Raw genomic sequence first — 27,779 nt, 5'->3', positions numbered from 1 at the left:
CACTATTCTGAGCTGAGACTGAGTCTCACAAGCTGTTCTTTCCTCCAGCACTGGGGGACATCACAGACACAACTCCCTGTCTGCCTGCCCAAATATGCCACATGCCACTCCAACCAACTGGACAGCCCCCTCCGAAACAACTATGTCTTCATCTTCCTTCCTTCTCATCCTGAGAGAACCACTCCTCCTTCCTCATCTGTGTTTCATGTGTAGAGGGCAGGTAAAGGAGAGCTTCAGTGCTATGCCATGTATATAAAGGTGTTAATATCAGTCTCATCTCGTTTTATGTATTTGTGCTCGATGAGCCACTCGATCTGCTCCTTGATCATCTTCTTCTGTGGCAGGAACATGTTCTTGAGGATCTCCACCAGCTGTGTCTGCAGCTGGGCATTATTAATATGCTTCCTCATCTTCATGATCTGGATGATGGCCTCCTGAAAGAGGAAGGAAAAGGAAGATGGAGAAGCAGGCATGGGTGAAAGGGAAGAGGAGGAGAGAGGAAAAAAAGGGAGGTAGATGGGTTCAGTGCAATAGAAGTTGTGAGGTGAGCTGTTGAGAAGGTTGTGACCCTTTTTTAAGTCGAAAAAATGTAAGATTGTGTGTTCAACCATGTGAATCTCTCTTATTCTAAACATCACAGGAGCCATAGACCCATAGCTTGAAAGTTCTCTCCACATACCTGAGTTCTTAATATTCTAAGCTGAACGATGCCCTCGTTCTCCTCCTCTCTCATTCGCTCTGTGGTCAGCTGCAGTCGACCAATCAGATTAATCTTTCCCCTTTTCTGGACCTTGGAATTTTTACTTTGAAACAGAGAGACCAACATACTCAGCATCCCATTAAACTACAATTTGCTCGTCAATATTTAACTCTGGTCTGAAGTATTAAATAATGTAAGCAAAGCTATTGTAGATGGATTTGGTGGTGCCAGCTATTTGTTTTAAATGTGGCTGAGACAAAGACAATGATCGTCTGATCTTCCAAGTGTGCATGGTGATCAATGCCCCCCTCTCTCCAGCCCAGAACACTTATTTACAGTTGAATGAGCATGCCTGGTGGACATCCTGAAGAAATCGCGCCTTGCCTGTTGTCAATTCCTTTGCTATTGTAATGTATATAGTAGAGGCCAACTGGCTCTCACGTCTTGTCCTATTGCTGGGATGATATTTAAGGACAAGGACAGCAAGATGTCCTTTGAGTTTTGGGTTAGGCCTGTGATGGGCACCATTCTCCTGTGTTGTCCTTGACAGACATAGCCTTAAACGTATGGTTAAACTTCCATTTGTTTGCTACAGTTATGTTACTTTGAAACTGTTAAATTGGTTAATTTGTTGATACTCTATTCTCATTCTTCCTATGTACATTAATGTGATGTTGTGCGCTAGATAAAGGTTCTATTAAAACAGCACAACATAATCGTGACCAGGTAAACCCATTAATGTCTAATGTTCACATGCTTCGTTCGAGTCATCGGCTTCAGGTATTGGCTTGAGCATAAACTCCTCATGATTCATCTTAACTTGAGGGCATTGTAAAATAGCATTCTGGGTATTCATAATGGAATCTAGGATCGGATATGATCGATTGTCTGTCACACAGGGATGAGCACTGCATTATCAATCATTATTAACCATTAAATATCTTTTGGAGTCAGATATAACGTAATGTTAACTTATGTTGGTTGGTCATGTGACCACTTGTGTAGACTCCGCTGCATCATATCTGTAACCTTTTGAAGTTGTACTTGGGAATAAATGTGTGTCTTATTCTTAACCCGTCCTCTATTCTTCAGTGTTTTGTTTTCAATTCTTCACCATGACCAATTTTACAGTTTTTTCAAATGGCTATCACTATAATTAATTTTGTATGAATGTTTTTTTTTGGTTAACAATCTATCGTGTTGTATTTGTAGAATTGCCAATCATTGAAAATGAATTAACGAGTGATGGTTATGGTGGCGAATGACAAGATTTTTATCTTGCTGGCTGTGTAGTGTGATGAGGGAGGGTTGAAGACTAGCCTACATGAGAGAGAACTCCTGGTTGACACAGAACAGGGTACTGTCAGTGAAGTCTTTGGGAGAGCTGACTGAAGGCTTGTAGGACAACACCTGCCTCTTCAGCTTAGGGAAGGCTACCAGAGACTGGACAGGGGGGTGGTGAGAAAGAGACAGGAGTAAGAAACAGCAGGGGGAAAGGGGAGAGACGTTATTATTAGGATCTCTTTGAGCACACCATTGGGCTAGTCCTCGAAGGGAAAGCATGAAGCATACAATTATAAACTCCTCTAATGCAGTATCAAATTTGTTGGGAAAAAAAAGTTGTGTGTTTCTCACCCAGAGTGTGCGCCGTAGCTCGGCATCAGGGAGCTCAGTGGCCAGTTTGAGGTTCTCAAAGCTGATTCGCTCCCGGGGTCTCTGATTCCAGGCGAATAGCACAGCCAGCTGGAAAGTGGTGACCTCTAGATCATACTGGCCTACCTCGTTTTTAAAGGTGATCTGAGGAGGAGGAGAGGGGAGGAGGAATGAAAGGAGACGGTAGAGGGGGTTCATGAATATAATTAAATATATATAGGCTTTTAGTCATTAAGGTCATCCCTTTTTATTACATTTGAACTTATTATTTATATTAGTCCTCAACTTGTTCTCTGCTTTTACTGTTAAAACTTCAATGGATGTAATACTTTTGTATCCTCGTGTTTTTGTCCGTCTTTTTCTTTTCTCTCTCTGTTTTTATTAATTGTTCCTGTAAAGCACATTGTATATTGCATCTGTGCATGTGTTTGTTTCGATGCATACAGTGCCTATAGAAAGTCTACACCCCCTTTAAAAATGTCCACCTTTTGTTGCCCCAGAGCCTATAATCGAATTACATTAAATTAGGATTTTTCCACACTGATCAACACAGCCTACTGGACACTTTCAAAGTGAAAGAGAAAAAGAAATTCTATAACTTATAAAAAAAATTCAGAAGAGAGCTCAAATGCAAACTTTGTTACTCAGTAAGTTGTAGAGTCCATGAGTGCAAGGATAAAAGTGATTTTGGAATGAATATCTTTGTCTTTATAGGGTCTCTGACTTGAATAGGAATCAATTACACAGTGTTGATTAAGCCGTCACTACAAACTCAGCAAATGTCTACTTCCAGGAAGCTACTGTCAGCCCAATAATGGCTTCCTTGACTTGCAGTGACAACTCTTTAGTTGTCATGTTGACAGACACCAATAGCAGACTCCAAAGGAAAATGTAAAGGCTAGAATCAATATTAGACATTGACAGCTCTCTTAAGCCTGCACAAATGATGTGACGGAACACACCTGACTAACCAGAAATACCTGTCAAGTTAATTTTCCAATACTACTGGTTCCCTGAAATAGGGGTACTATGTATAAAAAGGGTTGTCATTTCTAAATGGTGAAACCAATCTGAAAAAACAAAATATTAAATTGAAGCTGAGAAGCTCTTCTTTAACCTCATAATAATTGTTTGATTTTAAACTGCTGGAGTATAGAGCTAAAAGGTCCTCTGTGGCTCAGTTGGTAGAGCATGGCGATAACAACGCTTAGGTTGTGGGTTGGATTCCTGCTGGGACCATATATACTGAAAAATGTATGCACTCACTTCAATGTAAGTCGCTTTGGATAAAAGCGTCAGCGAAATGGCATATTAAAAAGAAAACAAGATGCTTCATATTTCCAATACTTATGGAGGGCACTGTATATCAACAGTTATTTGCATGATCAATTGCAATCTGAATAATCCCGCGCACCCATTCATCACACCCTTATAACGAAAAGCATGCTCATTGTTTTACATACGTTTTTTTTGTTTTTTTACTCAAGCCACAACAGAGCAAAACTGTCAATTTATCCATTTAGACCTTGTTTACAATGACAATATTTTTTCTTTAACTTTGAAAGTGTCCAGAGTAGGCTGTGTAAAATAAGGTGGCAAAAAAATCCTAATTTTATATATTCTTGATTTTAGGCTCTGGGGCAAAAAAGGTGAACATTTTGAAAAGGGGGTGTAACTTTCTATAGGTGTAGTAGAATTTAAATAATGGTATTTTGAAATAAAATACCATTAACCAGAGCTGTTGATTCATTCAGAGACTTTATTCACAGAGAACGAAGCCAGGTCAGGTTTGCAAAGTTGAACACACTTTTCACTTCCGTTACCTGTCTTTTTATAGACTTCACATAGGTCAACACCCTTCATTCAACAAACGTCTCCTTCCTGTTTACATACACCAATAATATTCAAGAACTACATTTCGTCATCCCGGGGCTACTCCCCCTTTGACTTGGCGCCGGTCAGTCTACTTGAGAGATCAATTGACCTAGGCTATTTTCTAAAGCCCTTTTGTCCTGGCTGTTTACAACTGTGTTTATCACCCATCCATCCTGTCCCTAGATCACTCGATCCTGTTTATACAGCTGTGTACCATTTTACTTCAAAGCATCCATACCCTCTAGTCAACCCCCACTTATCTGATCTCACCCCTCTGAGATGTTCCAGGACCATCTGGTGTCCTTGTGACCTTTTTCCCTAGGTGTGGGATTACCATGGCTAGTATTTGTCTTTAAATTTACTATATAGGCACTGTATATAATGAGACTGTGTGTACTCTCTACTCACAATGCCATTGGACATGAGGTGGTGCCAGTGTAGTTTGCGTCCACTGTGGTTTCTTTTGTAGAAGTCCTCTACCTCTGGTATGAGGTCCTCCAGTTCAGTGGGTAGCGACACAAACACCTTCTCACTGCTGCGAGACCATGCTCCCGCATTCAGGATCTTTACATTCACACTGTCTGCTGAAGACAATGCAGACTTTTTTTTTATGTTCTTGTGTACTAATTACAGTTGTGTTCAAAATAATAGCAGTCCAACATCACTAACCAGATCAATCACTGTTTTTGGTAGAAATTATATTTCTACATGGCAAATAATTTACTAGTAGGTGTAGTAGAGTAATAGAAAACCAACAGACCCAACAGTCATGACATGCATGCATTAATTGAAAAGGACGTGTTCAAAATAATAGCAGTGTGGAGTTCACTTAGTGAGGTCATTCATTCTGTGAAAAAACAGGTGTCACACAAGTGGCCCTTATTTAAGGACGAAGGCAGCAAATGTTGTACATGCTGTTTATAGTGCATTTCTCTCTGAAAATCTGAGTAAAATGGGTCGTTCCAGACATTGTTTAGAAGAACAGCGTACTTTGATGAAAAAGTTGATTGGAGAGGGGAATCATATAAAGAAGTGCAGAAAATGATAGGCTGCTCAGCTAAAATGATCTCAAATGCTTTAAAATGGCAACCAAAACCAGAAAGACGTGGAAGAAAACGGAAAACTACCATGCGAATGGATCGAAGAATAGCCAAAATGGCAAAGACTCAGCCAATGGTCTAAAGTTACCTGTGAGTACTGTAACAATTAGAAGACGCCTATGTGAAGCCAAGCTATGGGCAAGAAGCCCCCGCAAAGTCCCATTGTTGAAAAAACGACATGTGCTGAAGAGGTTACAATTTGCCAAAGAACACATTGACTGGCCTAAAGAGAAATGGCGCAACATTTTGTGGACTGATGAAAGCAAGATTGTTCTTTTTGGGTCTAGGGGCCGCAGACAGTTTGTCAGACGACCCCCAAACACTGAATTCAAGCCACAGTACACTGTGAAGACAGTGAAGCATGGTGGCGCAAGCATCATGATATGGGGATGTTTCTCATACTATGGTGTCGGGCCTATTTATCGCATACCAGGGATCATGGATCAGTTTGGATACATCAAAATACTTGAAGAGGTCATGTTGCCTTATGCCGAAGAGGAAATGCCCTTGAAATGGGTGTTTCAACAAGACAACGACCCCAAACACACCAGTAAGCGAGCAGCATCTTGGTTCCAGACCAACAAGATTAACATTATGGAGTGGCCAGCCCAATCCCCGGACCTTAATCCAATAGAAAACTTGTGAGGTGACATAAAAAATGCTGTTTCTGAGGCAAAACCAAGAAATGCAGAGGAATTGTGGAATGTAGTCCAATCGTCCTGGGCTGGAATACCTGTTCACAGGTGCCAGAAGTTGGTCGACTCCATGCAACACAGATGTGCAGCAGTTCTCAGAAACAGAGGTTATACAACTAAATATTAGTTCAGTGATTCACAGGAAAGCTAAATCTTCAAGCATTTTTCAGTTTATACAGTAAATGTTTGAGTTTGTAAAGAAAAATGCAGACACTGCTATTTTTTTGAACAGCCTAATATTCCTTTTTAAGGATTTTGAGCTTTACTCACTTTTTTAATCACACTGCCATTATTTTGAACACATGCAGCATGTGACCTGGATGTTAGTCTCTTTCTGATTGAGACAACTTGTTGTCTTGTCAGATGGTTCAACGTAAGAGCTGGTTTTATCTGAAACAGTTCATAGCGTGGCTGAGTTTATACAGTATATCAGTTGGCTGCATTGTCTCCATCTGTATGCACAACAGTGTGTGTCTTACCTGGCAATGCTAGCCTGTTGTGCTTGTGCATATCCTTGAAGACCTGGTTGAGATCCTCTGACACCTTTATGTCCTGGAACATCCTGGCCAGCTTATTGACAGTCAGCAGGCATACCCACCTCCTACAAAGGGAGAGATGTTCTCCTAAATCTCTAATGGTAGAGGTATGTGCTTGCGAGCATTTGTGTGAGCGTCTGTCACCCTGAGCCATTCCACCATGTTCTCCTCAATCTCACTGTCTGCTGAAATATCCAGTATCAGACGTCGGGTGAGGTGAGCTTTGTGGTAACGCATGAACACATCTTTATTCTGCACATACTTCAACACAAGAAGCGAAGAGAGAGACAGGGGGGGAGAGGAATGAGGAGGGAGAGAGAGGCGGAGAAGAGGAGAAGGAGGGGGGGGGGGGGGAATATAGTATTCACCTTCTGTCAAAAGGTGATGACGTCACATGAATTTAATCATCAAAAATAATACTTGAAAATTATAAGTCCCGCCCCTTTGGGGCGGATGTGGTGGGTGTTGATGCTTGCACAATGAGACGTTGGTGAGAGGCCAAGGTGTTCTGCTGTTTGTGAAATTAGATTTAGGAACATGACAGTTTTATGGGGTGGGTGTTGATGCTTGCACAAGGAGACGTTGGTGAGAGGCCAAGGTGTTCTGCTGTTTGTGAAATTAGATTTAGGAACTTGACAGTTTTTTGAGGATGTGGTCACCCCCATAGGATATAGAACCGTTAGAATGGTTGGATTAGGGGCCTTTTCTCTTTCTAGGAATCCAGGGGCCCTGAACTGGCTGAAGACCAACCAAGGGCCAGCTAAAGTTTGTCACTGATAAGTGCTGTGTGATGTGTTGTGATGACTTCATGCCGCATACATACATCTATGTCAAAATTGCATATGAGGCTTAAAATAAAAGCTCAATACTGAGGGTTAAAATGTGCAATTAAAAAAGAAAAAAAAAAAAAAATGGTTAGGTTGCTACTCTAGTGGTAGTAATGTGTTCAATAATGAAGAATAAAATGGGGAATTAAAAAATGGTTAAATTTTTAAAAATGTTTAGTTTCAAACATCAGGAGGTGCATTCCCCTATGTGGACATATACACTTTCGAAAAAGAATCTGAGAATCTTCTGAGAATCTATTCATCAGAATTCGAAAGATTGAAGGGTCACATCCTGGAATTCATCCGCTACATGCATTCTGTGCACGACAATCATTTTTACGGAATAAAAAATGTTAAAGGATTCCTTGGCTGTGCATACCTCTGTGTTCACTGTCACACGGGGTATAGCCGAGAAGGTGGACACTTCTGCGAAAAAGCTTGCAACGTCTGTCTTTCAGACTGTAAACAACAAGCTGCATTTCAAAAAGTCCGTTGTAATGATTGCAATCGTAACTGTTCAAATAGTGTATGTTAATAGGATGCATAAAGTGTGCAGATGGCGCCCAAAAGCTGAAAAGATGGCGAGCAATTGTCAAATAAATAAAAAATGCCTTAAATGTGGATTTACATACCGTATAAACCTCACAGACTCTAAACCCCATGTCTGTACAATTCAAGTTTGTAACATCTGTAAACAACCCCTTCAGACCGCTAAACCGCCACCTTCATCATCTGTTCAGACTTCTGAAGAAGTGTCTGAGTGCGTAGATATTCATCAATGTTACATGCAACCTAAACCTCGTGTAGCAGAGGAGGAGATTAATCAGAAGCTGGTATTTTATGATTTTGAATCAAGCCAGACAACAGGAACACATATCCCTGTCTATGTGGCTACACAATCCTTGCAAGGGGATAGATGGGGTGCACAGGGCCCTGATTGTGCTCTAGAGTTTTTAACGTATTACCGTCAAAAAGAATTCAAAGGCACAGTGTTCTTAGCACATTATAGCAAAGGTTATGACAGTTATCTAATTTTAGATGCTTATGTAAAACAGGGGATAACACCGTTCGTCATAGCCCAAGCGAGTAAAATCATACTCATTATAGATAGACAATTCCGGCTCAAATTCAGTGACACATATTCCGTCATCCCCATCCCCTTAAGACAGTTTCCAAAAGGACAGTTTCTAAACGGAAGCAAAAAAGGGATATTTCCCTCATAAAATGACCGATTATTCAAACATGTTAAATAACTACAAAGGTCGGTATAACACAGTAAAAGATCAGGAATTTGACTTTTTAACCGAGTTAAAGGCTTATTGTCAGAATGATGTGGAGATTTTAGCCGAAGGTGCCACCAATTTCCGCAATGAATTTATAAAGACAACTCGATGCGACCCTTTTGAGAGCGTGACAATTGCGTCAGCTGCTTTAGCTGTTTTTCAAACTTGTGTTTTTCTTAATCAAAAACACAATCGCATTACCCGATGCTAACAACTACAGACGACAATTCAAGGCATATTCCCATGCTTCGATACAGTGGCTTGAGTATCTAGCGTCTTCACGCGGCATTGACATTGAACATGCATTAACACCGCAAGGTGAACGTTGTTTTGGTCCTCTTCATGTCGATGGATTTGCCGTGATAAAGGGTGTGAAAACAGCATTAGAATTCTATGGCTGTTATTTTCATGGTTGGCCGACTTGTTATAACCCTCATGACATATCACCGCTTACAGGATCAGAGTTTGGGGTGATGTACTCTGACACCATGAAAAGGCTAACTCGGTTAGAAACAGAGTTTAAGCTGAAAACAGAGGTTATATGGGAACATACATGGAATTCGATGAAACAACAGCAACCTTCTGTTAAATTGTTCCTAGAGAGATACCAGGAGCCGAGCCCTTTAAATCCCCGGGCCGCGCTATTCGGAGGAAGAACAGAGGCCATATGCTTAAGGCATATTGTTGAACAGGGTCAGACCATTCAATATGTCGATTTTACCAGCTTATATCCGTACTGTAATGCAGAGTTTGAATATCCAATTGGCCACCCGGTTATAATCAGAAAAGATTTTAAACCGGTTGAAAATTACTATGGCTTCATACATGCTAAAGTTCACCCGCCGAGTGACCCTCATAAAATTGAGTACAACGCAGCCAAGCGTCAGATCGCAAAACTTTTACTTAATTCCCTCTGGGGAAAAATGGCTCAAAGATCTAATCAACTTACAACCAGCATAGTGAAAGAACCCAGAGAGTTTTTTCAGTACCTCTTTAGCAGTAAGTATGATATAAGCCAGTTCCATTTCATAAATAATGATGTTGCAATCATTCAATGGCGTCATAATTCCAGGGGTGTCTTACCACCCGGTGAATCAAATATTTTTTTAGCTGCGTTTACGACAGCATATGCGAGAGGTGAATTATACAAACAGTTACATTTATTGCAAGAGCGAGTCCTATACTATGACACCGACTCAATCGTTTACCTCTCTACCCCTGAGGATCTTTATACCCCTCCGACAGGCAATTATTTAGTTGATTTGACATCGGAATTAGCGGCTGATGATTATATTTGTGCGTGGACAGCAGCGGGGCCAAAATCCTACGGCTTTCTCACCCTGCAAGGAAAGGTGTGTTTGAAAGTCAAAGGTTTTATCCAGAATTATGAAAATTGTAAAAAACTTAACTTTAATAATTTGACTGATCTGGTAGAAGACTATATTATAGATCCTAACACGCGACGCGAGATCCTTGCCCGTTACAATAGAATTAAACGTGATATCAAAGCTTTTTCGCTCACTAATAAACAACAACTGCTCAACTTTTCAGTTGTTTTTGATAAGAGACGCCTTCTCCCCTCAGGTAGAACACTGCCGTTTGGTTACTGAGTTGTTATTACCTGTTATCACCTGTTATTACCTAGGTTCACAATAGACTGTGTTCACAATATTACCGGGTGTTTTCTATAGTTCTGTAGGAACATTATTTGAAAAAATGTATTCTACAATGTATCCTAATGGTGTTTTATTGTATTTGAAAAATGTATTCTACGATGTATCTGTAGTTAATAAACTTAGATGAAGAAAGGAAGCTGCAGAGGTCCGGATGAGTCAGTTTAATCGTCTTTAATTAATCATAACTTCATCGTTACAATCCACGGCCAGATGTGGGGGTTCCTATACAGTCAATGATGTCCCCTCTTCCTAGTCTAGCCGTTCAGTCTTATATACAGAACAGCATGCTTTATCTTCCAGATTTGGGCATTGAGCATGGAATCCCTAGGCGCGTTACTCTAAACATTTTCAACCTATACTATGGTGATGTTCATAGCCTTAACCAAATAAGGCTATACCCGAACAGGGGCCCGGAGCAGGGGTTTTAGGGGTGCCCAGAGAATCTGAAAGGGGGGGGGTGTCAGCTGGTAGTGTCTAAGCCGGAAGAAGATCCAACAGTTTGGGTAAAAGTTAATGGTCATTCATTAGAAATGATGGTTGATTTTGGAGCATCATTTACCTGTATCTAGCCACAAGACACTATACACTCCAATAAAGTTGAGACGCAAGGTCAACTTATCACGAGACACAAGCTTGAGGAGCACATGCCATCAAGGCTGTAGAGTCCTACTTGCATATTAGACTATACTTTTGAGCTATTGACCAATACAACTATTTTCGATTGCTACATTCCTAGCGCTAATAGATTATACACCTATCATGGCCTCCATCACCCAGTCGTCTGACCCTGAGATCCCAGACAACCACAAAGAGAGCTGGATAATTCTGTATCTATTCGTCTGGAGGATTTTGTGTCAAATCGCGGGATCTGTGAAGCCGGGCCTGTGGTGGAACGGAGTAAGGCCCTCCTTTATGACCCAGCAGCAGGAGCAGCCATTCTAGCTAGCTACTGTACTAGCTAGCTGTCAACGACAGCTCTCCGGCTAACTAGCATTAGCTAGTGGTGACACCAACGGGATTGCGAGGGAGAAACATATTGGCAGCGTTTCGTACAAAGGCAACAATACTCTCTCTTAAACTCAATACCTTAAGGACTCCTGTCACAGATATGGCTGCAATAATAAAGGAAATTGTCAGCCAAAACAAAAGGAGATACCAGGAAGATGAGTTTGACTTGGACATGACCTATATTTATCCGAATATAATTGCTATGGGCTTTCCTGCAGAAAGACTTGAGGGTGTCTACAGAAACAATATAGACGATATAGTACGGTTTCTGGACTCAAAACACAAAAATCATTACAAGATATATAATCTTTGCGCCAAGCGACATTACGACACCGCGAAGTTTAACTGCAGAGTTGCACAGTACCCCTTTGAAGACCACAACCCGCCTCAGCTGGAGCTAATCAAGCCATTCTGTGAAGACCTGGACCAGTGGCTAAGCGAGGATGACCATCATGTGGCAGCCATCCACTGCAAGGCAGGGAAGGGCCGCACCGGCGTCATGATCTGCGCCTATCTCCTCCACCGAGGGAAGTTCCTGGAGGCACAGGAAGCACTCGACTTCTACGGGGAAGTGCGGACAAGAGACAAGAAGGGAGTCACAATCCCAAGCCAGCGACGCTATGTGTACTACTACAGCTACCTTCTGAAGAACCAGCTAGAGTACAAGCCCATCGCTCTGCTCTTTCACAAAATGGTGTTTGAGACGCTCCCCATGTTTAGTGGAGGCACCTGCAGGGACAGTACCATTAAAAACAGGAGTGACCCGATTCCTCAGGGCTTCAAGACAGGGAATTGGCATTGGGATCCGCAGTTTGTGGTTTATCAACTAAAAGTCAAAGATCCACACGTCCAACCCAGTGCACACAAGGCGAGAGGACAAGCGTATGTACTTTGAGCTCCCCCAGCCACTGCCTGTCTGTGGAGACATCAAAGCGGAGTTCTTCCACAAGCAGAACAAGATGATGAAAAAGGACACAAGGCCTCTCAGAAGACTTGATTGCAATATTGCCAGGAACGTGTAGTTTATTTAGGACAATCCATAGCACACTGGACACTGTTGTGACGACGAAGCTCCAACTTGGAAAAGACGACGATTTCTAGCAGCACTGAAATAGATAGTTAGCTACAATAGCTCTGACGAATCATTTGAGAAGTAACAAGTGTTGCCATTCAGAACTTTGACTTTAAGTTTAGCAATAGTGAATGTTTCAAAGTTAAATCTAACTTTTTTAAGTAGGCTATATGTTGCTCATCTTGAGACATAGAAAGAGAATACTTTGCGAAACTTAGCTAAACATATTTTGATTCACTTTTATCTGAATCCGCTCAGGAGCACGACTGAGATGGGGTAAGGAAACAGCCCATCACCAACCTACCAGGATGGCAGAACCAAGACTTGAGAATTCCCATCACCTGAAAACTTCAGATACCACATCAGGTGGGAACGGAACAATTTTTGAGCATCCCCCACAGATCCCGCGATTTGACACAAAATCCTCCAGACGAATAGATACAGAATTATCCAGCTCTCTTTGTGGTTGTCTGGGATCTCAGGGTCAGACGACTGGGTGATGGAGGCCATGATAGGTGTATAATCTATTAGCGCTAGGAATGTAGCAATCGAAAATAGTTGTATTGGTCAATAGCTCAAAAGTATAGTCTAATATGCAAGTAGGACTATACAGCCTTGATGGCATGTGCTCCTCAAGCTTGTGTCTCGTGATAAGTTGACCTTGCGTCTCAACTTTATTGGAGTGTATAGTGTCTTGTGGCTAGATACAGGTAAATGATGCTCCAAAATCAACCATCATTTCTAATGAATGACCATTAACTTTTACCCAAACTGTTGGATCTTCTTCCGGCTTAGACACTACCAGCTGACACCCCCCCCCTTTCAGATTCTCTGGGCACCCCTAAAACCCCTGCTCCGGGCCCCTGTTCGGGTATAGCCTTATTTGGTTAAGGCTATGAACATCACCATAGTATAGGTTGAAAATGTTTAGAGTAACGCGCCTAGGGATTCCATGCTCAATGCCCAAATCTGGAAGATAAAGCATGCTGTTCTGTATATAAGACTGAACGGCTAGACTAGGAAGAGGGGACATCATTGACTGTATAGGAACCCCCACATCTGGCCGTGGATTGTAACGATGAAGTTATGATTAATTAAAGACGATTAAACTGACTCATCCGGACCTCTGCAGCTTCCTTTCTTCATCTAAGTTTATTAACTACAGATACATCGTAGAATACATTTTTCAAATACAATAAAACACCATTAGGATACATTGTAGAATACATTTTTTCAAATAATGTTCCTACAGAACTATAGAAAACACCCGGTAATATTGTGAACACAGTCTATTGTGAACCTAGGTAATAACAGGTGATAACAGGTAATAACAACTCAGTAACCAAACGGCAGTGTTCTACCTGAGGGGAGAAGGCGTCTCTTATCAAAAACAACTGAAAAGTTGAGCAGTTGTTGTTTATTAGTGAGCGAAAAAGCTTTGATATCACGTTTAATTCTATTGTAACGGGCAAGGATCTCGCGTCGCGTGTTAGGATCTATAATATAGTCTTCTACCAGATCAGTCAAATTATTAAAGTTAAGTTTTTTACAATTTTCATAATTCTGGATAAAACCTTTGACTTTCAAACACACCTTTCCTTGCAGGGTGAGAAAGCCGTAGGATTTTGGCCCCGCTGCTGTCCACGCACAAATATAATCATCAGCCGCTAATTCCGATGTCAAATCAACTAAATAATTGCCTGTCGGAGGGGTATAAAGATCCTCAGGGGTAGAGAGGTAAACGATTGAGTCGGTGTCATAGTATAGGACTCGCTCTTGCAATAAATGTAACTGTTTGTATAATTCACCTCTCGCATATGCTGTCGTAAACGCAGCTAAAAAAATATTTGATTCACCGGGTGGTAAGACACCCCTGGAATTATGACGCCATTGAATGATTGCAACATCATTATTTATGAAATGGAACTGGCTTATATCATACTTACTGCTAAAGAGGTACTGAAAAAACTCTCTGGGTTCTTTCACTATGCTGGTTGTAAGTTGATTAGATCTTTGAGCCATTTTTCCCCAGAGGGAATTAAGTAAAAGTTTTGCGATCTGACGCTTGGCTGCGTTGTACTCAATTTTATGAGGGTCACTCGGCGGGTGAACTTTAGCATGTATGAAGCCATAGTAATTTTCAACCGGTTTAAAATCTTTTCTGATTATAACCGGGTGGCCAATTGGATATTCAAACTCTGCATTACAGTACGGATATAAGCTGGTAAAATCGACATATTGAATGGTCTGACCCTGTTCAACAATATGCCTTAAGCATATGGCCTCTGTTCTTCCTCCGAATAGCGCGGCCCGGGGATTTAAAGGGCTCGGCTCCTGGTATCTCTCTAGGAACAATTTAACAGAAGGTTGCTGTTGTTTCATCGAATTCCATGTATGTTCCCATATAACCTCTGTTTTCAGCTTAAACTCTGTTTCTAACCGAGTTAGCCTTTTCATGGTGTCAGAGTACATCACCCCAAACTCTGATCCTGTAAGCGGTGATATGTCATGAGGGTTATAACAAGTCGGCCAACCATGAAAATAACAGCCATAGAATTCTAATGCTGTTTTCACACCCTTTATCACGGCAAATCCATCGACATGAAGAGGACCAAAACAACGTTCACCTTGCGGTGTTAATGCATGTTCAATGTCAATGCCGCGTGAAGACGCTAGATACTCAAGCCACTGTATCGAAGCATGGGAATATGCCTTGAATTGTCGTCTGTAGTTGTTAGCATCGGGTAATGCGATTGTGTTTTTGATTAAGAAAAACACAAGTTTGAAAAACAGCTAAAGCAGCTGACGCAATTGTCACGCTCTCAAAAGGGTCGCATCGAGTTGTCTTTATAAATTCATTGCGGAAATTGGTGGCACCTTCGGCTAAAATCTCCACATCATTCTGACAATAAGCCTTTAACTCGGTTAAAAAGTCAAATTCCTGATCTTTTACTGTGTTATACCACTTAAATAAACTGTTTCTCTGCTCTACAGACATCTCATCACACCCGTACATTTCAGCAGCAGGGTACCGACCTTTGTAGTTATTTAACATGTTTGAATAATCGGTCATTTTATGAGGGAAATATCCCTTTTTTGCTTCCGTTTAGAAACTGTCCTTTTGGAAACTGTCTTAAGGGGATGGGGATGACGGAATATGTGTCACTGAATTTGAGCCGGAATTGTCTATCTATAATGAGTATGATTTTACTCGCTTGGGCTATGACGAACGGTGTTATCCCCTGTTTTACATAAGCATCTAAAATTAGATAACTGTCATAACCTTTGCTATAATGTGCTAAGAACACTGTGCCTTTGAATTCTTTTTGACGGTAATACGTTAAAAACTCTAGAGCACAATCAGGGCCCTGTGCACCCCATCTATCCCCTTGCAAGGATTGTGTAGCCACATAGACAGGGATATGTGTTCCTGTTGTCTGGCTTGATTCAAAATCATAAAATACCAGCTTCTGATTAATCTCCTCCTCTGCTACACGAGGTTTAGGTTGCATGTAACATTGATGAATATCTACGCACTCAGACACTTCTTCAGAAGTCTGAACAGATGATGAAGGTGGCGGTTTAGCGGTCTGAAGGGGTTGTTTACAGATGTTACAAACTTGAATTGTACAGACATGGGGTTTAGAGTCTGTGAGGTTTATACGGTATGTAAATCCACATTTAAGGCATTTTTTATTTATTTGACAATTGCTCGCCATCTTTTCAGCTTTTGGGCGCCATCTGCACACTTTATGCATCCTATTAACATACACTATTTGAACAGTTACGATTGCAATCATTACAACGGACTTTTTGAAATGCAGCTTGTTGTTTACAGTCTGAAAGACAGACGTTGCAAGCTTTTTCGCAGAAGTGTCCACCTTCTCGGCTATACCCCGTGTGACAGTGAACACAGAGGTATGCACAGCCAAGGAATCCTTTAACATTTTTTATTCCGTAAAAATGATTGTCGTGCACAGAATGCATGTAGCGGATGAATTCCAGGATGTGACCCTTCAATCTTTCGAATTCTGATGAATAGATTCTCAGAAGATTCTCAGATTCTTTTTCGAAAGTGTATATGTCCACATAGGGGAATGCACCTCCTGATGTTTGAAACTAAACATTTTTAAAAATTTAACCATTTTTTAATTCCCCATTTTATTCTTCATTATTGAACACTTATTTTTATTCTTCATTATTGAACACATTACTACCACTAGAGTAGCATTTTTTTTCTTTTTTAATTGCACATTTTAACCCTCAGTATTGAGCTTTTATTTTAAGCCTCATATGCAATTTTGACATAGATGTATGTATGCGGCATGAAGTCATCACAACACATCACACAGCACTTATCAGTGACAAACTTTAGCTGGCCCTTGGTTGGTCTTCAGCCAGTTCAGGGCCCCTGGATTCCTAGAAAGAGAAAAGGCCCCTAATCCAACCATTCTAACGGTTCTATATCCTATGGGGGTGACCACATCCTCAAAAAACTGTCAAGTTCCTAAATCTAATTTCACAAACAGCAGAACACCTTGGCCTCTCACCAACGTCTCCTTGTGCAAGCATCAACACCCACCCCATAAAACTGTCATGTTCCTAAATCTAATTTCACAAACAGCAGAACACCTTGGCCTCTCACCAACGTCTCATTGTGCAAGCATCAACACCCACCACATCCGCCCCAAAGGGGCGGGACTTATAATTTTCAAGTATTATTTTTGATGATTAAATTCACGTGACGTCATCACCTTTTGACAGAAGGTGAATACTATATTCTCTCAGGACCCTGTCTGGTGAAAATCGAAGAGAAGCAGACAGAACAAATCAAAACCCTGATACATGAACGATCACACTGACCATGAGTTTTGGTCTTTCCTAACCCTCCTCACCACTTCTTTGAGTTTGAGTTCTCTCTCCTCTGATGTGAGTTTCTTGCTAAGAGGAGTTTTTCTCAGCAGCATGTCACAGTAGTTAGCCAGCAACGCAGGAGACTTAGACTCCGGCTGCGTCTTTAGACCAACCCTGAGGAGATATACACACACATTAACACACACATTGACACACACATTAACACACAGACACACTTCTCTCACCCCTTCTGTTTCTGCGGCAGCTCCAGCTTAAATATGGTAGCATCGTTGACAACAGCTTTGTAAGCCTGGGGAGGAACGCATTGAATCAGTAAAAAAGAAAAAAAAAGAAAAGAAAAAAAGAAACGATCAACCATTGGAGACTAAGGTCCAATCCTAACAACATTAAAATGGAGAATGCATTCTGATGATCAGACACAAAAGCGGTACAGTGATATATAAATATGTTTGACTGAATCCAATTTGTTGGTCTGTTGTGTGAGAGATACACTGACCTTGTCCCTGGCGGTGAGGAAGTGAGGGTCGTCATGAAAGGCCTCATTCACCAGTTTACTGAAGCGGTTAAACAGAGTCAACAGCTGTTCCACGTACTTCTCTGAGTCCTGCACACACAGGTAGTACATACAATAACTATGAAAACACGCTTAAAACAAACTTCAATGAGCTTAAAATCACAAAAGTAGTGTGTGTGTGTACAGTACATACAGAAGTGATGGTCTCAGCTGCAGCCACCATGTCTGCTAGTCCAGCATTGATGATATGATCCTCTAGGTCTTTTAGCATGGGCTCAATCCCGCTAGGAACTTTATCCATCAGAGAGAACATCATATGCAGCTCTACAGGGGGAAGGGGATAGGCTTTACACACCACATACTGTGGGCCCAAATAGTTTTGAATGCATCCTTCCTTACTCCATTTCATGGCGAAGGTTGGGACAGAGGTATTTTTGCTGTACTCACTGTCTGTTTCATTACGTTTGATCATCCCCGGACATTCCGCCAGAATGGTCTCTTTGAATGATGTCACCAAAGTGTTCACACAACATTCCATAAACTGGGAGAGAGAGAAAACATTCCACAATCTGAGAACTATCAGTAGAGCAAAGGACTGGTGAACGTGCATAAATGGCATGCGCCTAGAGTTTGACTGTTATCCTACTTACTGCTTGAACAGAGTTACATTCACGACGTGTCTCCAAGTATCGAACTGCTCTCTTTTCCTCTTCTCTCAGTTTTGCGTCTGCCTGCAAGACACACAGTCACGGCCAAAAATATTGGCACCCCTGCAATTCTTTCAGATAACGCCAAATCTAATATCATTCCACATAGAACTATGGACTGGACAAAATTATTGGCACTTTTTCAAAATGAATAATTGGATTTCAAGCATGTGATGCTCATTTAATTTGTATTTAAACTCACCTGTGGCAAGTAACAGGTGCTGGCAATATAGAAATCACACTTGCAATCAGTTTAAATGGAGAAAAGTTGACTCAACCTTTGTGTTGTGTGTACCACACTGAGCATGGAGAAAAGAAAGAAGAGCAAAGAATTGTCAGAGGATTTGAGAACCAAAATTGTGGAAAAGCATGCACAATCTACAAATCCATCTCCAGAGATCTTCATGTTCCTGTGTCCACTGTGCGCAACGTCATCAAGAAGTTCACAGCCCATGGCACTGTAGCTAACCTCCCTGGACGTGGGCGGAAGAGAAAAATGTATGGAAGATTGCAACGAAGGATTGTTCGAATGGTGGATAAAGAACCTCGATCAACTTCCAAACAAATTCAAGCTGACCTGCAGACACAGGGTACAACAGTGTCAGCTCGCACTATCCGTCGCCATCTGAATGAAATGGGACACTATGGTAGGACCAAGGGAGAACATCCTGTGGACAGATGAGACCAAAATAGAGCTTTTTGGTAATGCACATCATTGTACCGTTTACAGAAAATGAAATGAAGCCTTAAAAGAAAAGAACACGGTCCCTACAGTCAAACATGGTGGAGGTTCACAGATTTGGGGTTGCTTTGCTGCTTCTGGCACCGGATGCCTTGACTGTGTGCATGGCATCATGAAATCTGAAGACGACCAAAACATTTTGGAGCACAATGTAGGGCCCAGTGTCAGAAATGGTTTAAGACAAAGCGGTGGAGAGTTCTGAAGTGGCCAGCAATGAGTCCAGATCTAAATCCCATAGAAATCCTGTGAAGAGATCTCAAAATTGCAGTTGGGAGAAGGCACCCTTCAAAACTGAGAGACCTGGAGCAGTTGACAAAAGAAGAGTGGTCCAAAATTCCAGTAGAGAGGTGTAAGAAACTCATTCATGGTTACAGGAAGCGATTGATTTCAGTTATTTTTTCCAAAGGGTGTGCTACCAAATATTAAGTTGAGGGTGTCAATAATTTTGTCCAGTCCATTTTTGGAATTCTATGTGGAATGACATCAGATTTGGCTTTTTTTCTCTGCTTTTTTTGTGTTGTGCTAATGCAAACAAAATAAATAAACGTGAATACCAAAGCATTTGTAATTGCAACAATTTTCTGGGAGAAGTGGTGCATTATCTGAAAGAAGTGCAGGGGTGCCAATATTTTTGGCCATGACTGTACACCAACAGTCTATGAAAATACTCTTTCATAATTCTCAGACACATGCATGAGCCAAACACCACACACACACTCAGAGAAAGACATTGTCCCAGCCATACACACAATATAGATAAAACAAAGATTCTCTCCCTCACATATTTCATGTAGTTCTGGACTCCATTCTGTTGCAGGTATGACGGGGCCTGGGTTCTGTAGAACCTCTTAGTTGAGTCAAGATAGGCCTTCTCAAAGTTGTCCCTGTAGATCTGCAGCTTATCCTCTGGGTTAGAACACAGGTTTACTACAGAGACAGACAGAGAGAGAATTTATCGTCTGTGTGTGCGTGTGTCTCACTACCCATCTTCCGCTGTAGACTGAAGACCCATCTCCTCAGGCTACATCTTGACTGTCCCTCCTAAATACCTCTTAACCCCCCACTACCCCTCTGTACAGCTCCTTTACATAAAATAAAATAAAAAAAATAAAAAATCCTTCCTTCTTCTAGCATTGTGACTGCCAATGGCCCCTGGTCCTAGCATAGATTTTTCTTATGATGACTGACATATAGATGATTCATTTACTTTTGACAAATGTACTTGTAAGTGGCTTTGGATAAATGTCAAAAATGTAAATAATGTGTCTCACCGTAGGACTCTCGCACTCCTATGACTAGCTGTGAGTCGAAGGCCTCTTCCAGTCTCTCAGCATGTACCAGCTTCATAGCACTGTCCTGAAGACGACTCTTTATGTTGGAGAAGATAGACTCATTCCACGTATCCAACATCAGCTAGAGAGTGGGAGGGGACAGAGAGCCAAATCAACAAAATGAGCTTGGTGTAATTCACCTCATTCTAGCCTTGCTCACACTCCCTCCTCATCTATCCTTCCTTGTTATGACTCAAATCAATCAGAATTTCCTTTCCCTTCCTCCTCCTTCTTCTTTCCACCTTTACCACCTTTATGAATGAGGCCTACACCTCTCTTCCTTCTCTGGAGTGTGATCTCTCTCACCTTTCTGACAATGCTGTCCTCCACGTTTGACTTCTGGTTGCTCCCCTGTTTGCCCATGAGTGTGATCTCCAGCTGGCAGAAGGGCTTGGGTAAGATGTCACACTGGGTGAAGAACTTCCTCCACTCTACGATGTAGGCCTTTAACAGAGCTGCATCGTCCTGGTGATTAAGCACCCGCTGCCATGGTAATACACAGTTCAGAGGTCACACAGAGGGGTCATGGGTAAGAGGTTAGGGCTAGAGCACTACAGATACACTCACAGAGCACTTTATTCAGAACACCTGTACACAGTCTCATGGTGGAGGTGGTGTAATGGTGTGGGGAATGTTTTCTTGGCACACTTTGGGCCAGTTAATACCAATCAATCATTGCTTGAATGCCACAACCTATTTGAGTATTGTTGCTGACCATGTGCATCCTTTCATGGCCACAATTTACCCATCTTCTAATGGCTACATCCAGCATGATAATGCACCATGTCACAAAGCAACAGTCGTCTCAAACTGGTGTCATGAACATGACAATGAGTTCAGTGTTCTTCAGTGGCCTTCCCAGTCGCCGGATCTGAATCCAATAGAACACCTTTGGGATGTGGTAGAACGGGAGAATCACAGCTTGAAAGTGCACCTGAAAAATCTGCAGGAATTGAGTGATGCAATCATGTCATCATGGACCAGAATCTCAAAGGAATGTTTCCAACATATTGTGGAATCAATGCCACAAAGAATTGAGGCTGTTTTTGAGAGCAAAGGGAAGCCCTACCCAGTATTAGTATAGTGTTCCTAATAAAGTGTTCAGTGAGATTATCTCGGAGCACCGATATTATCGTCCTTTTACATAAATATCAGTATCGGCATATATTCAGGTCAATATTGATTTTGGCCTTATCAGCATCTTTTTGCCATTGTTTTCTTATGAAAACTGGGCTAAAAAGGAACTTTGTAAAAAAGAAAAAAAAAAGAAAAAAAAAAAACATGCCACCATTATCATAACTGCTGAACTGATCTGTTTTTGTCTCTAACAGCATTCTCTTACGCAGGCGCGCGCACACACACACCACACACTTACAGCCTGAGCTTGTTTGATGAAGTCTAGGATGTCCTCTTTGAGGGCCTGGTGGATCTTAGCTGAGCCCTTATCGTCCCATAAACATACTGCATTGACATCTCTACACGTGACAATAGTAAGAGAGACAGTGTGTGTGTATTCATGGAGGAGAGTGTGCTATATTAGTATTTGATGCATGAATGTGATTAGACTGTGCATAGGTCCAAAAGTCAAACTTTGACTTCTGTGCTCTTAGGAGAAGAGGCAGGTGTGTATTTTTGAGAGAGAGAAAAAGACAGTGTGTAAGAGAGAGCAAGAAAAAAAGAGAATGGGAGGAGTTGGACTTACGAGAATAGGTCGAACCATTGCTGCTTGTTGACTGACTCCTGTCTCAGCAGCTTGAGAACGATGAGCCGCATCAGGTCCCACTCATCAGGTCCCACTCATCCTCAAACTGAGTTTTATTCTATAGGAAGAGGGAGGTGGGGGAGAGATAAGAGTGTGAGAAGTAGGCCTGCATGTTGGCCTAGCCATTTTGCATTGCTGTCAGTGGTGTCTCAGATCTTATGATAGTTTTGATCAAGGTTGTGATGATTAGGCCTATCACACATTTCCTTCATTATGAAAATCAAAACATCTTGGAGCCATTAGCAGAATAAAAGGATATGGGTTGCAGTGTTGAACTGTGACAGGGGGTGCAAATAACCTGCGAAATAAATGTACACTACATGACCAAAAGTATGTGGACACCCGAACATCACACCCATATGTGCTTGTTGAACATCTCATTCCGAAACCATGGCCATTAATATGGAGTTGGTCCCCCCTTTGCAGCTATAACAGCCTCCACTCTTCTGGGAAGGCTTTCCACTAGATTTTCAAAGTCAAAGTCAAAGTGGCTTTAATGTCAATTCTTCACGTCAAGACATACAAAGGAATCGAGAGGACGTTTCTCACTCTCCCACGGTGAGACAGATAAAGTGCCCAGGCACAACAGATAAGACAAGACATACTAAAAGTAAAACATTCAATAAAAATAATTATAATTTATTGTTATTTGGAACATGGCTGTGGGGATTCGCTCCCATTCAAGGCCTGGCTCGCAGGCTGTGTTCCAATTCATCCCAAAGGTATTCGATGGGGTTGAGGTCAGGGCTCTGTGCAGGCCAGTCAAGTTCTTCCACACTAAACTTGGCAAACCATGTCATTATGGACCTCGCTTTGTGCACAGGGCATTGTCACGCTGAAACAGGAAAGGGCCTTCCCCAAACTTCCACAAAGTTGGAAGCATACAATTCTCTAGAATGTCATTGTATGCTGTAGCATTAAGATTTCCCTCCACTGGAACTAAGGGGCTTAGCCCAAACCATGAAAAACAGCCCCAGACAATTATTCCTCCTCCACCAAACTTGGCACTACGCATTCGGGCAGGTAGCGTTCTCCTGGCATCCGCCAAACCCAGATTCGTCTGTCAGACTGCCAAAAAGTGAAGCGTGATTCATCGCTCCAGAGAACGCATTTCCACTGCTCCAGAGTCCAATGGCGGTGTGCTTTACACCACTCCAACCGACGCTTGGCATTGCACATGGTGATGTTAGGCTTGTGTGCGGCTGCTCGGCCATGGAAACCCATTTCATGAAGCTCCCAACGAATAGTTCTTGTGCTGACGTTGCTTCCAGAAGCAGTTTGGACCTCTGTAATGAGTGTTGCAACCGAGGACAGGCGATTTTTACACACTTCAGCACACGGCGGTCCTGTCCTGTGAGCTTGTGTGGCCTACCGCTTTGCGGCTGAGCTGTTGTTGCTCCTAGACCAGGGGTGTCCAAACTTTTTGCAAAGAGGGCCAGATTTGGTGAGGTGAAAATGTGCGAGGGCCGACCTTCAGCCTGAAATTCTTTGAACCATTAACAATAAATGCAAATAAACTATTTTATGACATTTTTATTGGAAATGGCATACTTTTCATTTCTTCACATGGCACACAAATTAACAAGTTTTACCAAAAGCAGTCTGCCTTTCAAATTTAAAGGCTACATAAAATGAAGAAAAGCAGTCTGAGTAAAAAAAAATTACTTTCAAGAAGCTTAAACATAGAACAACTTAGGTTAATTTGAAACATTATTCACTATTAAATGTTCACTGTAAACTTTTAAATTCAAAACATATGACATAACAGTTATCTTATTCAGAAGTGCAAAACATTGAGGGCCATAAGACTCAGTGGATATTCAAAACTGTGGCTTTGGTCATCACAAAAAAATAATTCACTGAGATTTTGGAATGTATTCATCTCAGACGACAAAAACAAATAACTTGCCTTGCCTGCACTAATGTGATGGGTGACACTGAGATCTCGACTGCATTAAATAGGCCAGGTCTGGCTCAAAGACAGTGGTTTTGATGCGCAAGATGTCACGCAGGTGAGAGTCACTTAGTCTTGTCCTCACGCGGTTCTTGTTAAAGTTCATAACCGAGAATGTCTTCTCGCACAGATATGTCGAGCCAAACAAACTCAGCATTTTTTTAGCAAATGTCCGAATCTCTTGGAACCTGCCTTTATCAAGCTGGCGGTAAAAGTTGACAAGAGAGAGCTGTTGGTGCCGGCTGCGCCACTCTGGGTCACACTGCAGCTCAATGAGCTCCAGCTGCAGGTGGTCCGGAGCATCATCAGGTTGCACAGAGAAAGGAGAGGAAAAAAGCGTGATCTCCTTTTCAATAGCTGCGAAATCCCGAAAGCGTTGTTGAAACTCCTCAGCCAGAGATGAGACGTCTGCTGCATACCTCCTTCGTTTGCGCACTGATATTGTTCTGTGGAAAACTGGACATTATTTCCTGCAGCGCTGGGAAATGTGTGGTATTGGGCTGCGTTTGTGACAGGTGCCTTTGGAAGAGTTGCAGCTTGGTTCTAAAGGCTTTGATGTATGAATACAGTTCGCTTACCACTGCATTTTGCCCCTGAAGGCTAGTGTTCAGCGTGTTCAGATGCCGTGTTGTATCAACTAAAAACCCCAAATCAGCCAGCCAAACAGGATCGGATAGTTCTGGCATCGGTTGTTCCCTATTTGCCAAGAATTGTTCGATTTCCCCCCTAAGAGAGTAGAAGCGCTGCAGTGCAGACCCCCGACTGAGCCATCTTACGTCGTTGTGATACACAACATCTCCGTATTCAGCCTGGATGTCGAGCAGAAACTGTTGAAACTGGCGGTGGCACAGGGCTTTGGAGCGAATATAATTAATAGCCTTTATCACTGGTTTCATAACATGGTCATATTTTAGATGTTTGGCGCAGAGAACTTGTTGGTGAATAATACAATGGAGTTTTATAGCTTTACCTCCTTCTTCGCTGACTTTGTTACAGACTAGGGTTTATAATCCACTTCGGTCGCCAGCCATGGCAGGTGCGCCATCCATAATAATTCCAGTGACTTTATTCCATGGTAGTTCCATGTCATCAACGGCGGAACAAACAGAAACAAATAAATCTGTTCCTCTTGTTTGGCCCTTAAGGCTCTGGAGGTCAAGTAGCTCTTCAGTCACGTTCATTTCATTGTCCACTCCTCTCAAAAAAATCAGTAACTGAGCGGTGTCCGATGCGTCCGTGCTTTCGTCGCAAGCTAACGAAAAAAAGTCAAACTCCACTCCTCTGGCCCCAAGCTGTCTCTTAATATCAGATGAAATGTCTTCAATTCTCCTTGCCACCGTGTTACGAGCCAGGCAAACATTGGCAAACTCTTGCTTCTTCTCAGGACAGATTTTCTCCACCATTTTCATCACGCAGTCTTTGATAAATTCACCCTCGGTAAAAGGTTTGCAGTGCTTGGCAATCAGCGTTGCCACCTCGTAGCTCGCCTTTGTAGTATTTTCATTTGACTCGCGGGCTCTTGTGAAAAAGCGCTGCTGTGACGTTAAAACAGCTTCCAGTTGCTTCAATTTTTCGCTGCGTTTCGCAGTTAGCTTGTCATATAAGCTAGCATGTTTCGTCTGGTAGTGTCTCTTGACATTGAATTCCTTGAAAACAGACACAGTCTCTTGACAAATTAGGCAGACACAGTTGTTTCGTATTTCAGTGAAAAAATACTCCAATTTCCACTTGTCCTGGAAGCGGCGGCCCTCACAGTCAACTTTCCTTTTCTTAGTTACACTCGTCATTTTGGAAATTGGCAGGAAAGGGTCACTCAAGGGTCAAGCGGCCAGTGTGCGCCATAGATATGCTGCCATCTTCTGGTGAAATATAAAATAGCTTTTTTGTACGCACGTATTTTATACTCTGGTCAACAGTGCTGGCGGGCCGCATATAATAGATTTTATGACAGAGACTGCGGGCCAGTGGAAATTTGGCCGGACTTTGGACATGCCTGCCCTAAGGGGTCGTAGATAGAGCTTACCATAGACAGTATCCCTCTCCAAGTGTGTGGCTGTGGCTTGATGGTGACATTAAATGTAAAGTTGTCATTTTCCACACATCATTGCACCCCAAGTGCTCTTTCGGTTGGGAGTCTATTTCTGTCCACATTGAGCTCTTTCACCTCCTTAGCTCTCTCTACTTCGGGAATGGAGGCAAGCACAAGACGGCTGTTAGTTATCCATTTGGAGAGGTGGAAACCTCCTCTCTGGCAAGCAGCTGTGAGTTCTGTGATGAGCAGAATGGCATCATCCTCTGTAGATAAAGACCTTAAGCAGTCATCAACATAGAAGTTATTCAAGATTGTGTCAATCACTTCAGGTCTAAAGTGTTTTCTGTTATCTTCAGCTGTTCTTCTGAGCACATAGTTAGCGCAGCTGGGTGATGACACAGCCCCAAAAAGGTGCACCGTCATACGATACTCTACAGGAGTAAGACTTACATCACCCCCAGGCCACCACAGGAATCTCAGGAAATCAACATCCTCTTCAGAAACCTTCACTTGGTGAAACATTGCTTGAAGGTCAGCCATCATTCCGATTGGCTCCTGGCGGAATCTGGTGAATACCCCTATGAGACGATTGGTTAAGTCAGGACCTTGAAGTAGTTCGGAGTTGAGTGAGGTGCCATTGAAATATGCTCCACAGTCAAAAACAACTCTGAGTTTTCCTTTCTTGGGGTGGTACACCCCATGGTGAGGTATATACCCGACTCTTCCATTTTTACGCCTCAGCTGCCCCTGTGACACTGTCTCAGTGTAGCCTTTGTCATTGACATCAGTGAGGAATTCATTGAATTCATCATGAAATGCCTCATTCCTTTTTAACCTTTTTTTTTTAGGTTGGAAAGACACTGCTCAGCAACATGACAATTATCAGGCAGTGAAACATCATCTCTCCTGAGCGGTAACCTGAGACTGTAGTGTCCATCCACAATCTTGGTTGAGTCTTCACCAATCTTCATGAACTGTTTGTCTTCTATAGACATTCCCTTTGTGTCTTCATATGATTTTTCATTGAAATCGATGTTGTACTGTGAGACCAGTAGCTCATGAAGGTTGACCAATGAAATCCTGTTGCCAAAGATTGAGTGATTACTGTTGCCTTTTTCTTTGGACCATTAACCACCCAGCCAAGCAAGGTCTTTACTGCATATGAACCCTCTTCTTGGCTGTAGATGATCTGCCAGGGTTCCATTACCATCGGCGCATCAGTGCCAATCAACAAGCCAATGTCAGCATCTATGTTGTAGAGTTTGACATTTTTGAGGTATGGCCACTTAGATCATTCGGGTTTGGGATGTTTTGTTTTGTGACAGGCATGGTCTTCTGGGTGTAAGCCACTGGGAGGGCTATGAATGTGTTGCCATGTAGCTCGCTCACCTCCAGACCTGAGACTATACGACTGCTGACTGTCTTTTCTTGACCCAT

General features: G+C 42.1%; 1 protein-coding gene and 1 pseudogene across 2 annotated transcripts; one reads left to right on the top strand and one right to left on the bottom strand.

Moving 5' to 3' along the window:
* Window positions 1-239: 239 nt before the first annotated feature.
* Window positions 240-27,779, bottom strand: LOC310824039 (cullin-5-like; the record flags this gene model as incomplete). The annotated part of the gene is given in 22 exon segments (XM_083696932.1): window positions 240-434; window positions 680-803; window positions 2,025-2,143; window positions 2,336-2,497; window positions 4,637-4,812; window positions 6,503-6,603; window positions 6,605-6,624; window positions 6,704-6,835; window positions 17,321-17,453; window positions 17,525-17,589; window positions 17,797-17,904; window positions 18,008-18,138; window positions 18,262-18,355; window positions 18,465-18,545; window positions 20,045-20,190; window positions 20,535-20,676; window positions 20,901-21,077; window positions 21,970-22,069; window positions 22,297-22,376; window positions 24,396-24,593; window positions 25,087-25,146; window positions 27,732-27,779. Coding segments are annotated over 22 exon segments (2,592 nt in total).
* Window positions 11,454-12,375, top strand: LOC310823658 (phosphatidylinositol 3,4,5-trisphosphate 3-phosphatase and dual-specificity protein phosphatase PTEN-like; annotated as a pseudogene). The gene has a single exon. The product of its transcript is annotated as a phosphatidylinositol 3,4,5-trisphosphate 3-phosphatase and dual-specificity protein phosphatase PTEN-like (transcript).

The sequence above is a fragment of the Argentina silus genome, assembly GCF_951799395.1.
Source record: "Argentina silus genome assembly, chromosome: Y".
NCBI lineage: Eukaryota > Metazoa > Chordata > Actinopteri > Argentiniformes > Argentinidae > Argentina > Argentina silus.
The sequence above is the reverse complement of the archived record's forward strand: the minus strand, read 5'-3'. Positions and strand labels throughout refer to the sequence as shown.